General features: G+C 51.2%; 2 protein-coding genes across 19 annotated transcripts in view; one reads left to right on the top strand and one right to left on the bottom strand.

The window, feature by feature from the left end:
- The window catches only part of FMNL3 (formin like 3), a 61,902-nt gene extending 60,442 nt beyond the window's left edge, over positions 1-1,460 (top strand). For 3 of the 6 annotated variants that reach the window (XM_032294224.1, XM_032294233.1, XM_032294253.1), the window contains one exon: positions 514-1,460. Coding sequence is in view for 2 of the 6 variants with exons in the window: in XM_032294260.1 (XP_032150151.1) it covers positions 514-602 (89 nt within the window). In the remaining 4 variants the exon portion in view is untranslated. The remainder of the gene's footprint in view (positions 1-513) is intronic. The other 3 variants (XM_032294260.1, XM_032294229.1, XM_032294243.1) reach the window with 2 other exon arrangements.
- Positions 1,461-1,732: 272 nt separating this feature from the next.
- PRPF40B (pre-mRNA processing factor 40 homolog B) overlaps positions 1,733-13,672 on the bottom strand; it is a 75,845-nt gene continuing 63,905 nt past the window's right edge. For 5 of the 13 annotated variants that reach the window (XM_032294326.1, XM_032294324.1, XM_032294327.1 and 2 more), the window contains 19 exons: positions 13,433-13,553; positions 13,323-13,347; positions 12,894-13,100; positions 12,533-12,662; positions 12,386-12,450; positions 11,705-11,869; positions 11,495-11,603; positions 10,976-11,126; positions 9,855-9,988; positions 9,128-9,242; positions 8,888-8,979; positions 4,388-4,504; positions 4,048-4,185; positions 3,746-3,841; positions 3,406-3,495; positions 3,027-3,201; positions 2,639-2,700; positions 2,387-2,530; positions 1,734-2,291 (listed from right to left, as the gene is read on the bottom strand). In XM_032294326.1, coding sequence (XP_032150217.1) covers positions 2,199-2,291; positions 2,387-2,530; positions 2,639-2,700; positions 3,027-3,201; positions 3,406-3,495; positions 3,746-3,841; positions 4,048-4,185; positions 4,388-4,504; positions 8,888-8,979; positions 9,128-9,242; positions 9,855-9,988; positions 10,976-11,126; positions 11,495-11,603; positions 11,705-11,869; positions 12,386-12,450; positions 12,533-12,662; positions 12,894-13,100; positions 13,323-13,347; positions 13,433-13,553 — 2,229 coding nt within the window. In that variant the 3' untranslated portion in view covers positions 1,734-2,198. Of the gene's footprint in view, positions 2,292-2,386; positions 2,531-2,638; positions 2,701-3,026; positions 3,202-3,405; positions 3,496-3,745; positions 3,859-4,047; positions 4,186-4,387; positions 4,505-8,887; positions 8,980-9,127; positions 9,243-9,854; positions 9,989-10,975; positions 11,127-11,494; positions 11,604-11,704; positions 11,870-12,385; positions 12,451-12,532; positions 12,663-12,893; positions 13,101-13,322; positions 13,348-13,432; positions 13,554-13,672 lie in introns of all 13 variants that reach the window. The other 8 variants (XM_032294312.1, XM_032294304.1, XM_032294276.1 and 5 more) reach the window with 6 other exon arrangements.

The raw sequence follows: 13,672 nt of genomic DNA on the forward strand, positions 1-13,672 counted from the left end.
CCCCTGCATGTATCCTTATGGAAGTGGTTTCTCTCCCACTAATGCTGTCCTGGCTTCTACTAAGACCCGGGAGTTGCCAGGCCAGTGTTGAGGGCAGACAGGACCAGGCCAACAGTTCTGATCTTTGAGGCTGAGGTTGAGGGTCCATTCCTGGGCCTAAGGAACCTTTCCCTAGCGTTCTCTTCTCATAAGAGCTCTGGCAGTAGCTTCTGACCAGGAGCTATCAGATGTCCCTTGATCTGTTTCCTGAGGTCCAGTCAGCCTGGAATCTTTTCCTAGCTTCTGGCTCTTTCTGAATGTCTACTCTCTACTGCCCAGTGGCCTCTAGTCACCCTGACCTGATCCTCTGAAATGCAAAGCCCAGCAATCTCCCCAACTACCCCTCAAGGCTCCCCTTTATCTGTCTCACCGCTGGCTCCTCCCATGTGGAGGTTTATCTGTGGGACTACCCTTGAGGGCACTCTCCTGGCTCAGCCTCCCTTCCTGTTCACAGGTCTCTGTCTTCCCCCACAGGCCTCCACTGCCAGCCTATTGTTGTTCGCCACCAAGCCAGGAGCGCTGCGCTGCCCAGTGGCCCCCCTCGGGCTCCAGGCCCCCACTGAGACCCTCTTAGAGGCAGAAGCACTTCAGCGTTCAGAGTCCTACAAGTCCAACCAGTGGACCTGGAATTGGCCAAGGGCCCAGGAGAGGACTATGCTGCTCTCAACCCTGTCTGCCCCAGCTCCCAAGGCTGGATCTTTCTCCTTGTGCCACTATGGGCACTAGGTCTGTAGGTCTCTGGTGCCTCCAGTACTGCACTTTGCTCCCAAGATCTTTGACTTCATTTCCTGAAGGGTCACCAAGGGTCAGCCCAGGACTGAGAAAAACCATTTCCAGCTTTAGCCTATACAGGGCACGTAGATCTCTCCCACTAGAGCCCAGAGTGCTGACAGGAAAGAGAAACTGTCTTTTTTTTCCTTTCTTTTTCGCAGGCCCATGGGCGGCTCTGGTCTAGATGTACCTAGGCTTACAGAGCCCTGGGACTCTGTCAGTCTCAGTTCATCTCTTACCAGGAGCAAGGCCCTCTGCCGGCTGTGCCCTAGTGATAAGAGTAAGAGGAGAGATGTCAGGCTCACTGCCCTGTTTTTTCTGCCCATTTCATTCTAGGCTCACACTTTTCCTTGTCAAGGTGGGCAGAAGAATAGAGGTTTTCTTTGCACCAATCCCTTTCTGCAGATGGCTGGAGAAGGGGTGTGCCAACCCCTTTTACCTTTTCTTCAGCTACGTTTTGGGTTTTTTTTTTTTTTGGCAGGGGACGGGGAGCATGGTGGTCTTAGCTGACTGTTTGCTCTGCTTCCTGTTTCTCCTCTGCCCCTAGAAGGGAATGTGGGGGCCCACTTATTTTGTACATGTTCCACCTCCCTTTCCTCTTGTACATAAACCCCAGACTTTCCCTCCCTCAACAAAGGCTTGAAGCACCAGGCCTGACTCTGTCTCCTCTTTCTTAGCTTACAGGGCTAGGGTGGCCATTTAGCCTGACCTGGGCCATGGGGAGAGAAAAGAAGAAATCTTTGGGGCACTACATCTATTTCAGAGGAGATGATGAGGTCAGAAATCTGGGGAAAGGAGAACCAGCCTGGTGGGCTCTAGCCACACAAAGGGAAGCAGGCCTGCCATGAGACACTAGTGCCCTCTGCTGGGCATGTGACCAGTCCCCAGCCTGCCCCAGCAGCACATGGAGAAGAGTTACTGGCCATGTTATAAATATTGTTATTTAAAAAACAAAAACAAAACACACATACATTAGGTCCTGGGTGGAGGAAGAAGTGGTGGAGCCTCAGGGCAGGCAGGAGCAGGCACAGATGCTAGAGGGTGAAGACCCTGCCCTCTGCTACCCAGGCTGTGTCCACCAGCCTGTCACTCTTCCCTGGAGACCCCTTCTCTCACACTTTATCTACTGGCATCACCCACCCCACATGGCATATACCACCCATCTCTGGTCTGGGGCTGAGGGCAAGGACTGCACTAGTCCGGGGAGTAGGAGACCCTTCAACACCAAAAGCATCCTTGAGAGGTGCCAACGATGGTGTGCTGGGGGTGGGGTTACTTTAGAAAAAGTGGACACAGACCAGACTAAGGAAGAAGTCTGAGGCAGATGGTGAGGGTGGCCCAGGAGCCACAGCCTCACACAGACCCGAGGCAGAGAGCAGCTCATCGGGTCACTGGTGATCATCCAGCTGCTGTAGGAGTGTCCGCCGCCGCCTCTCCAGCTCACCCTCACTCAGCTCACTTTCCGACGTGTCCCAGCCTGTCTGTTGGAGCAAAGGCACCACTCACCCTTAGCCTCTACTGAGAGCCTTGGGAGCTCGGCCAGCATGCTTACTGGCCTGGGGTCCGTGCCCCTCACCTTCTCCTTCTTGATTCCAAAGCCTGGGGAACGGTTAGGGAGCTCTGCCTGACGCAGCTCCCTGTCCTTGTCCTGTTCTTGTTCTTTCTCATCGCTCTCCTTGCCAGCTTTCTCCTCGGGGTCTGTCTCACTCTCAGGACTATTCTGTAAGAGTCCAGAGCCTCCCACCCTCAGTTCCTGTGGATAGCCCAGGAGGCAGTAGAACAGAGCTCACAAAATAGCAGGGGCTTAAGTAGAAGTTCCTTCACTCACCGACTTGTGCCTTCTCTTCTTAGTTTTCTTTTTTGGTTTCTTGGCTTTCCGAAGGCCATGATCTGGAGATAAAAAAAATCCCTACTAAGTCCCAACAGGACAAAGGAAGGCTCTTTTTCTCTGTTCTAGCCCCTCTGCTCATTCTTCACAGGCGGGGACCTCATGCTCTGAGGAAGTCTAAGTCGGTCCAGTTTTCCTTCTTCAGGTTCTTGCCTGGGCAGGTAGAGGAAGTTCTTTCTACTCCCACAGGTGCAGCTCTCCCAATCCACTCTACCCTCAAAGGAGCTGGAGCTTGCTCCAGTTGGGGGGCGGGGGGGCTTGCAGGGGCAGGACATCCTCAGTTAGGGACAACAGTTCTCCAGCTTCTAGGCTCATAGCAACTGCTTACCTGCTCCAAGAAGGTGGGAGGAAGGGGAGCTGCGTCCTCCAAGGGCAGCACCCCCACTTTCAACTGAATCAAGTGAGGAAGAGGGCTCAGAGCCTGACTCTGAGGGGTTCCGCCTTCTCCGCTTGGGGGGCCGGAGAGATGGTGGGGGCAGCTCCTCTTCTTCCGACTCAGAGCCCTGGGCAGATCAGCAGATACATGTCAGTGCAGAGGTTCTCTGCCCTCCAAAAGCCAGCTAGGAATTGGGGAGACAGCAGGGTCCAGGACCAAAGGAATCCTCAAATTTCCCTCCAAGGGAGATAATATAGGGGGAAAACAAGAAGTGTTGATTTCCCCGAAACAACCCAGCTTCACCCCACGTCCCTTCTACCCGCTAACTCACCGAGGGTGAGTGGGAACGCTTGTGATGGTGCTTCTTGCCTTTCCTGCCATGCTTTCGGCCTTTGGTGTGGAGGTGCTGGCATTCAGTCTGCTAGAGGCAGAGGAAGAACGGTGAGGACATCAAACTTAGTCCCAGGAAGGACCCTACCTCCTAAAATCTGGCTTTGCCTCCCTTAGGCTAGAGCCTTCTGCCTATCCCAGGGATCCTTCAGGCCTCCCCTTCCTTAGCTTGGCCAGGAGTGCCCTAGGGGTAAGAGGGAGGCCACTGAGGTCTCTGTTGAACTGGTCTAGGGAGTTCCAAGGGTCTGGGACAGATCTAGAGAACAAGCAGCCTGCCTCACCTCCAGCACCTGTAGGAATTCCCGGAAGAGCCGGATCCTCTCCGACTCCAGGGTGATCTGCTCAAAGGCTGAGTCACACACAAAACGCTCACGGACCTTGAACGAGGAGAGCACTGCTGATCAGATTAGGCCCTACTCAGCCTGGCCTGGACACCGCCATGAGCACAGGGCAGGGCTGGGGCAGAGAAAGGAAGGGAACTGGAGCTGGCCCAGGGCTGTGACGTGACTGGGGTGGGCCCTCAGTGGTGAAGCATCGCTGCCCTCAGGCTTGAGGGTGTTTGGGGCCAGGCTATGCTCCTGACCTCTTCCCAGGCAGTGCCTAGCTCCAGAGCAGGCACAGCCTGCCTCAGCATGCTTCGAAAGGCAGCTTCCCTGCGCCGCATCCTGCGTGCCTCCTCCTTCTCCCGCTCCCTCTCCCGCGCCTCTGCTTTCTCCAGCAGCTGAAGATAGAAGGGACACATGGAACAGGGTCACCCAGGAGGGTGGATGCTGGGTCCCACTCAGGCATACCTTAGAGGAGGTGGAAAGCTGGGGTCTGGGCTTCTACCACCATCCCCTGAATTGGGAATACAGTCAGTGAGAAGGAATGGAACAAGACACTGGGATAGAGAACTGAGACCCATGCCCTGCCCAGCCCCTCACACTATTGAAGGTCAGCTTGATGTTGCCTGCGTCCAGCGCGGCAGCCCTCTTGTCAAAGCTTATGACGTGGGCGAAGTCCTCAAAGGCCGTGTTCACCTCCACGCAGAAGCCCCGGTCCTGTGGGCACAGTAATGCATGAAGCAGGGGCACCATGTGCCTGAGGCCAAAGCTGGCAGGCAGAGTGGTCACACTACAAGATGGTCAAGAAGGCCCTTCCCCCCAGAAGATACCTGCAGGACTGTGATATGCATCAGAAACCAAGCTGTCCAAGTCCTCATCACCTGACAAGCCTCCATACCTACCCATGGTTTGGATGTCACATGGAGCTGAAGGGGCTCGATGTCTCCCAACTGCTGACGGATGCAGGAGATTCTCATAATTAGTTCTTTGTTCCTTTGGCTTAAACCTCTAGCCCCAGCTGGGCCCTCCTGCTCAGCAGTGCTTCCATGCATTCTCAGTCAACATTTGCAGTCCCCTACCCTTTACCTCTATGGAGTGCTAACTGTGTACCAGGTACCACGATGAGTGTTTCACACAAATTATCTCATTTAATCCTCCTGGTTCTACATTTAATGGCTCCTAGTATCCTAATTTTACACAGAAGGAGAAACCAAGGTTTAGAGCAACTAGGGCACTTGCCCAAGGTCTCACAGCTGATAGATGGCTGGGCAAGAACTGTACCCTGGGTGTCTCTATCCCCAAAGCCTATGCTTTCAAGCACCATACCCAACCAGATTACTTAGTCCATGAGAGAAATAGGGGCCACCAGGTGTGCAGCTCCCCATCAGTACTAAAAACATCTCCATGGGCCAGGCTCTGTGCTGCTCATTTAAGCCTTACAACATCCCAGTGAAGCAGAGGCTTAGAAAAGTGATCTCAGTTGGCCCAAGATGACGTGAGTGGTAAATGAAGCCACTAGAGTTCAAAATCTGGCTCTCATGTCAGTTAAGCACAGGCCAGATTCCCTTTCTCTCTCACCACACAGCTCTCACCTCTAGCCTTCTTGCTAATGGCAAAGGTGCGCTCCTCTTGCTTTGCAAGGGTACTTCCTCCAGCCTGCTCCAGTCCTTATCAACACAGCATTCATTCTCAGGGAACTGAAAGCTCCATGTCACCCTCGTCACTGGCTCATTCCATCAAGCAGACGCTTCACCTAACCTGGAACAGCCTGTCCACCCTGCTCTCCCCTTCATTAACTACCTCTCCTCTTTCCTTTGTTTCAAAACCTCTTGAATTGCAGCAGAAAGGAAAAGGAGTAAACATTTATTGAGAATCTATTAGACACTTTACAGACATTTAATTCTCACAAACTTACCTATGAATTATCCCTGATTTACAGGTGAGCCAACAGGCTCAGACACATGGAACTAATGGAGGTATCAGAGCCAGTAAGCAACCAGTTCTCTGACTCGAAAATGTGTGCTGCCCCGTCATGCCACCTCATTCATGACACTACTCTCCCAAAAGTTGCTCATGTCTACTAGCCAAATCCAAGGCCTTCTTGGTCCTCACTCATCTGGTCCTCAGTGCCTCTACCATTTACTTCAACACTCCCCTCTCCAGGTCACCTCCTCTCCTAACCTCTTTTATTACTTCTCTTGTATATTTATCTTCCTGAGAACAGCACTTAGTCCTCTTTCCCTACCCAATATGTACTCCGTAACAATCTCATCCTTCATCTCCTGATTTTCAAACTCATCCTAGACTGGATGTTTCAGACACTTCAAATTCAACAGATCTCAAGATAATATATTTCTCGTGAGCACCCTCCATGGATCTCCCTGACCCAGATCTGTGTCCAGGGCTCTCTGTATTACCCTATGGCATGAGAGGCACCATCATGGTCTGCTTGGCTGTGGAAGGCAAGAGGGAACTCCTGGGCTCATCTGCCCGCCATAGGAAGGAATCCAAATGAGCAAAGAGGAAGGGAACTGTCTTTAAAAAGCTGCTTTCTCAGGTTGTATGGTGAGACAGGACTCGGTAAGGATAGGCCCCTATAGGCCTATCAACAGTACCAGCCACTCTATGGCTAAAAGTTAATTATCCAATAAAATTTAGCTATCCCAGGATAAGGCATTTCTATTTTATACAATTATCCTGTTTTAAAATATATTTGCTTTATTTAAGAGTAATTCTCCAGATGGAATTCCTATTTACTACAGCCCTGCTCTTCACTTTATCCTTACCAATGGTGCCATCATCCACTGCCCTAACACCTCTGATTCCTTCCTTTCCCTCAATTTCACAGAGTAATCTGTTGATTCTACTTAGTGACTCTATCCCACTGGTTTTAAACTCTCCCCACTTTTTTTTTAAACACCAGAAACAGTTTATTAAAATAGAAACTTTATGTAGAACCTCTATGTGTAAGAAAGATTCAAGATGCTTCACTTGAAAACAGGAAGCAGCACAAAATCCCCCCACTCAGCCCCCCACCCTTGCTTGTCTCAAGGCACATACACAGAAACCCAGAGTCTCAGAAGCACAGCTGGAGTGCTACAGCTTGCCTTCTGCTGCTGCCCCCACCGCCCCTGGCTAGGATCACTTTCTTCTGAGATTCCTGCACAGTCTACCGACTGGTCTCCCTGCTCACCTCTTCCATCCCTCTAACCCAGCTTCTAGCATCTAGTGCTTCTTGGACTTTTGTACCAAGTAGCCCCAACAGTAGGAGAGGTCTAGGGATGAGTCAGAAAAATAGGACTATTTGAATTTCTCGCCACTATCAGTTTTAGTATCTTACGGCTTCAAGAACTCCTCTACCTACCACCACCGCCTTCCCTAAGGACATAAGTATGTACTCTAGACTGAAAGGTGCTACTATATACCATCACCACTGGCTTTTCCAAGACACCATCACATCTGATCATTCCCCAGTTCCTCATTACTTACGAGAGAAAAATCCAAATTTCTTATTTTAGCATTCAAGGCACTTTACATGCAGGGCTCTACTTCCAAGCTGGGGCATATGGTTCCAGAGAAAGAGCGGCTACACCTCACGATAGTATGATACATCTTACCTAATGGTAGGTAATTTAAAATATTAAATTTATATTAAACAGAGAGGTACTATGGTGTTAAAATGCAACACCTATGTGAATCTGTAAGGCAAAACAGGACTTCAAAGAAATATATGTGCAGTGAGACATTTCTAGCTTTATTTCCAGATCCCTTTCAATCCAGGTACCGTTTAAGCTCTGTAATTAGGTGTACTTTGGTGGAACACGCACCATTTTTTAGATGAGGAAACAAGCTCAGAAAGGTCAAGTGACCTGTCCAAGGTCACACAACTAGCAAGCGTTTAAACTAGACTTTTACTTAAGCAGTCTGCCTTCAGTCCTGCTCCTAACCACTGTATTGTATTATCTCCTCAAATGCATCAGAATCTTCACTTCCATAAAGAAATATGCTTTCTCTTTATTTTTTTCTTTTGGAACACAAGGCTCTCTTAGTCCATCACTCACTTTTCCACTTTTGATAGATGTAAATATTGAGAACTATTTCTTCTCCAGTAGAAGAAAAGCAATAGGGCATGTGTGATGGTAAATGTCACCTGACACTTGTGACAGTATCAAGAAGGCACTAAGGAATGATAAGATGGATTTCTTGCCCTTTCTAAAGTGGCGTCTCAGTTTGAGTCTGCAGAATGCCTTGCAAATCCAGCTCAGTGCTGCTGGATAATCCATATTGACAAGAGAAGCTAAAGATTCAGATTTTTTACGTGAAGTTTTCTGATTTTAAAATGTTAGCAACAAATTCCAGTTTTTAAAAAAAACACTGTATAGGCCACAAAGAACAATCTGTGTGCTACCAGTTTATAATTAGCTATGCTTCTTCCTCCTCAGACCTGGCATGCCCTTTCCACCCATTTGCCTTCACTCCCGTAGTACCCTGTGTATACTCCAACCTCTTCCACCTACTTATTCCTAAAGGTGCAGTTCAAATGTCAGTTCTTCAGATTCCTGTCTCTGTAATAACACTTGCCCCTCTGTGTAACAGTTCTCATGTATATCTTCCTATTAGACCATGTCTAGGCCAGGCGTGGTGGCTCAGGCCTGTAATCTCAGCACCTTAGAAGGTCGAGGCAGGCAGATCATGAGGTCAAGAGATCAAGACCATCCTGGCCAACATGGTGAAACCCCGTCTCTACTAAAAATACAAAAATTAGCCAGGTGTGGTGGCATACGCCTGTAGTCCCAGCTACTTGGGAGGCTGAGACAGAAGAATCGCTTGAACCTGGGAGAGGGGGGTTGCAGTGAGCCGAGATCACACCATTGCCCTCCAGCCTGGTGACAGAGTGCGACTCCGTCTCAAAAAAAAAAAAAAAAAAAAAAAAAATTGTGTATTCATTACTGTATCCCTAGTGCACAGTAAAGGATCACAGTAGATATCTGCTGAAGCAAACTGCAATGCTCCTGCAAAACGGGACTTATCAGGGAGTCCTCTGCAGGGAGTGTGCCCTGCACCTATCCTGTATCCATCCATAACCCCAGTCTCCCTCACCTTAAGGATGTCCTTAATGATCTTCTTTTCATCATGGAATCGTGCCTTCAACTCCTCCACATAGAACTTGAACAAGTCCAGAGGGGTGGAGCCTGTAAGGAGGGAGGGAGGGGGGCCTGGCGGGCGGCAGCTTCCCAAGGCCTGGGGGCTGCGCCGAGGACAGGATCAGGGAGTAGGGGGTGCAGAGAGTCTGGCAGGACAGGAAGCCAGGTCAGAGAAGGGGGAGCCTGGCTGCCTTACCCGGCTGGCCCAGCATGTTGGCAAAACGGACATCAGTGCTGACTGCTGGATACAGCTCCATCCAGGTAGACATAGAGTGTAGCTGCCCTGTCTCATGCAGCTCGTCCAGGAAGGTCTGAACAGGGAGAGGCCGGTTATAGGGAGCGTGAGACAAGGAGGGAGGCAGAAACACAGAATCAGAGGGAATAGAGGGAATAGCAGAGGGAGAGGCAGGGACAATCCAGATTGAAGAAATATAGGCAAGAGAGGCAGAGATGAAGAGATGCAAATGGAAGCCTAAGAACAATGCAAAAGGAGAGAATGTAAATACACAGAGAGGGACAGAACAAAAAAATATGAACAAGCCAGCCTGAGAGGCAAAGAAACAGAAACCTGCCTATAGTAACTCCTACCACTGCCACCCACAAGCTGGGGGAATAAACTCTGCCTGTCAGGCACCCCACCCAAGGGAAATTAACATGGCTTAGCTGCCAAGCCGTGCCTGTAGGGTGCTCTCTGCTGGCAGTTTCTGGGTGGTGCATACATCTAGTCTCCCAAGAAGGGCACAGTCCAGAATTGAGGGGTACAGTACAGAAGCAGACTGCAGGCAGAGTGAGGTCTCATGGAGCTTGGACAGGGCTAGGCACAGAAAGAACAGGCAGCCTAACCTGAAGGGGGCAGGGAATAGGTGAAGAGGTTTGGTCTAGGGCAGAGCCCAGCTCTGATCTAGAAAGGACAACAAAGATACCTGGAAGGCCTCCCGATTCTTGCGTTGCTGGCGTCGCTCCCGAAGCCGGGCCCGCTCCCGTTCTTCCTCCTCTTCCCTCTCCAAAGCTCGGATGTGCTCCTCAAAACAGATCAGTGCATCTTCCTTGTCCATGTCTAAAGACAGGCAGGAAGTTCAATGGGCACTGTACCAGCAGGACACACTCTCAGACCCCAGCACCCCTAATGTCTCAACAATGCTGTCCTACAGGTGCTAGGGATACCCAGGGTGGTGGGGGAAGGGCCGGGAGAGGGCTCTGTGGGAAAAGCCACTGGAATGGTGGTTTTTAGGGGGGCAATCATTAATTGTATAAGAATCAATGAGCAAGTATTCAGCTCTTGTGAATTCAGTTATTAGAAGACATAACATGAAACCAGTTGTCTTAGGATCTGAGGTTTCACATCTTATGGAACTGGAATCAATCAGGCTTTGATGCTATTTCAGAAAGTGAATTTTAGTATCATTGGTGATTACAGGCCAACAACAGTCTATTGTAACATGTGTCCAGTTAAGGCCTGTAGTGCTATAAGACCATATTCACCAGGTGTGATGGCTCACGCCTGTAATCCCAGCGCTTTGGGAGGCCGAGGTAGGTAGATCACGAGGTCAGGAGTTCAAGACAAGCCTGGCCAAGGTGATGAAACCCCGTCTCTACTAAAAATACAAAAAAATTAGCCAGGCGTGATGGCAGGCGCCTGTAGTCCTAGCTAATCGGGAGGCTTAGGCAGAGAATTGCTTGAGCCCAAAAGGCGGAGGTTGCAGTGAGCCGAGACCATGCCACTGGACTCAGTCTCAAAAAAAAAAACATATTCACATGAGTTAAAATCATAATCATTGACATCTCTAGGACTTATGATTTCTATCCCAGAGCTCTTCCTCCAAGGATACACAATGTCTAGGCCAACAGTGGACCTCAGAGGGAGGAGTGGCCTAAAGCATTCTGGGATCCCCGGAGTCTAGAGAGGTACAAGAACTGAGTGAGTGTTGGGTACTCCTAGGGTATCCAGGAGGGCAGGAGGTACAGGGGAGTGGTGTGAGGCATACTCTGGGGGTCCCAGGTCCAGTAAAGAAAGGGACAGGTAGGATTGGAGGCCCAGGCTTACTCTGCAGCTGATGGTCCTGTGCAAAGCTGGGATTATCCATGAGGTACTGCTGGGCTTGGGACCACGTGGTTTGGAAGTTGACACTACTCATCCCATCCAGGATGCTCTTTAGGGCCTGGATGTTGCGACGCCGGAGCTGCTTGGCCTGTTCCTGGGGAGCCAAAGGATCAGGGTGAGGTAGGGCAGGCCAGAGCTACGCAAGTAGGCCTGGGCAGAGGAGGACCTGGGGAAAGGTAGCTAGGGAACCCTAGGAAGAAGGCCATACTCAAGACTTTCATGTCTCAGGGAAGGGGAGGGAGTACAGGTTATAGACCATCTCTCTCAGACGACTCCTCCCTGCCACACCCAGGACTATAGGCCCAGAGCAGAAATGGGATGTGCAAGTGCCATACCAGCTTCGAAATAAGAAGCTGGGACACTGGGGAAGTGGAGAAATAAATGGCTAGGGTCCGTAACAAAACAAAAACAGGTAAAGTCTAGGATGAGATAGGCTGAAGGATCCTGTCCAGCAAACATTACCTTCTCCTTCTTCGCCAGGAAGAAGAGGACATCATCATAAACCTCTTTTCGATCCCTCTCAGGGACCACAGCCCAGACCTCCAGCTCCCCAAAGGTCTGTTCTGCCCGCCTGTGGAGCATATCGGCTGTGAGTAGGTAGACAAAACACAGAGACCCTGGACCTTTGTGTTCTCAGGGTTCCCAAGCCCCAGCCCAGCCTGGCCCTCTGACCGGTAGCGGGTGGTGGAGGTCATGCGTTCATGCTGCTCCAGGAAATGCTGCAGGGTCTGCTTGGCCTCCTTGGCCCTTAGCCGGGCCTCCTCCTTCTCCTCCTTCTCCCGCTGCGCCTTGTAGGCATTGAATGCCTGCTTTTTCTCACTGAGTTTGGGCAAGGCACTGAGATAGAGGGTAGGAGTGGGGTAGGGATACAGAAGTCCAGCCTGAACAATCTTGCACAGCCCACAAAGGAGGGTCATGGGACATTGCAGGCTGCAGGGGTTCCAAGGGTACAGATGTCTGGGATCTGAACACCATTCCCGGAAAAGTAGGAGTGACAGGAAGTGAGGGGAAGAGATGCAGCTCCAAGGCACTGCTAATGCTGGGCCCATTTACTTTGGGGTTCTCAAGTCACTGTCAGACTTCTTCCCTATCCAGCACCCTCATTCCTCAGTTAATTCAATTCAGTTTGACTCAATTCAACAAGCATTTATTGAATGTGTCATGAAAGATACCTTTCCCTTCCTTCTCCTGGAAGCCCTCCAGCTTTTCTTCCCCTTGTACCCCACCCAACCCAATCTATCACTGTCATGACTCTGGTTCCCTTAGAACTGAACACTGAGCTGGGGTTTCTTAGGGAGTCCCTAGCATAGCGGCTCTCAGGAACAGGGCCTAGCTCCCTCTGCCCAGGCATACCTGTAACGGGGGTCAGTGACCACCATCTTCATGGCCTGTTCCCATGAGGCATTGGAAGGGACAGCCTAAAATGAAGCAGGTGGGAGTCATGGGGCCTGCCCCACTCCAGCCCCCTCCAAACCTTCCCTGGGAGCCCCACTCCAGCACCTTGTCCCTCAGCAGTTCCTTGAATGCCTGCTTTGCCTTCTCCCGGTTGCTCCAACTCAGGCCAGACCTTTCTGGTTCTGGCTTTGATTCCTCCTCCTCCTGCTGTGGTGGCTGATGCTGTCCAGCAGAACTGGAGGGTACAGGGGACTCAGCCACAGGGTCCCCCAGCCCTCATAGCTTTCAGTGGACTGAACTCTTGGCAATGTATCCCTCCTTGTTCCCCAGGGCAGCCTTTTTCTGCCTTTCAGAGGTCACATTCAGATCTTCAAACCCTTCCTGAGAGGCCCAGCAGAGGACAAGGGTTGAATCAGGCTAGAAGCCTGAGGCTAACATTGGGAATGCCATGGGGGGCAGTCCTCACCTACTGGGGCCCTCCTCCAGCTGCTGCAGGAACCCCTGCTCCAGGGTCTGGGTAGCCTCCGACACATCACAATCTTCACTCCCACCTGGCTCAGGTTCCAGGAGGCCTGTGGGCACTGGGGTGGGGCCAGGAGGTACAGGTGGGGGGTCAGGCTGTGGCTGAGGCGGCTGCGGTTGAAGTGTCTGTGGCAGCTGCTGCTGCTGTTTCCTGCAGATGAGCCAGAAGGGCAGTGTCCAGGACGAGAGCAGGAATGGAGGAGTTCAGGTGCTGGCTGGTCTCTGTCCCGGGAAGCACTGGGACCAGAGGAGATGACTCCACAAGGAGACAGAGCTGGCTCTTCCTCCCACACTGTAGAGATCATGGCAAGAGAGTCTACTCCCACACCCCAGGGGCCCCAAGTATAAATGGATAGGTGGGCAAGTCACTCACCCTGCAGCCTCTTGCTTGACTAGAACTGCAAAGGGAAAAGATAACAAAGTCACAGGGGCAATAGGGAACCCCCAGAACTCCTGACTCGGCCCACCCCTAGGACGTCTCACCCTCTAGGTCATCCAGATCCTTGGGCCGGGTCCAGCGAGACTCTTTACTCTGGTTGTTATAGTAGTAAGGTTTTCCTGTGTCTGACTTGTACTCTTTCCAGGGACATTGGGACAGGAGCAGCTGCAAGAGGATGGGTTAGGAGCCATCAGTGGGCTGGGCATGCTCTCCAGCCAGTCAGGGGAGCTAAGGGAACCCAGTGAGTTGAGGACACAGGAGCCTTTAGTTACCACCTGGCCTGG

This window comes from Sapajus apella, unplaced genomic scaffold (assembly GCF_009761245.1).
Source record: "Sapajus apella isolate SASKATOON/1434 unplaced genomic scaffold, GSC_monkey_1.0 scaffold2, whole genome shotgun sequence".
Taxonomy (NCBI): Eukaryota; Metazoa; Chordata; class Mammalia; order Primates; family Cebidae; genus Sapajus; species Sapajus apella.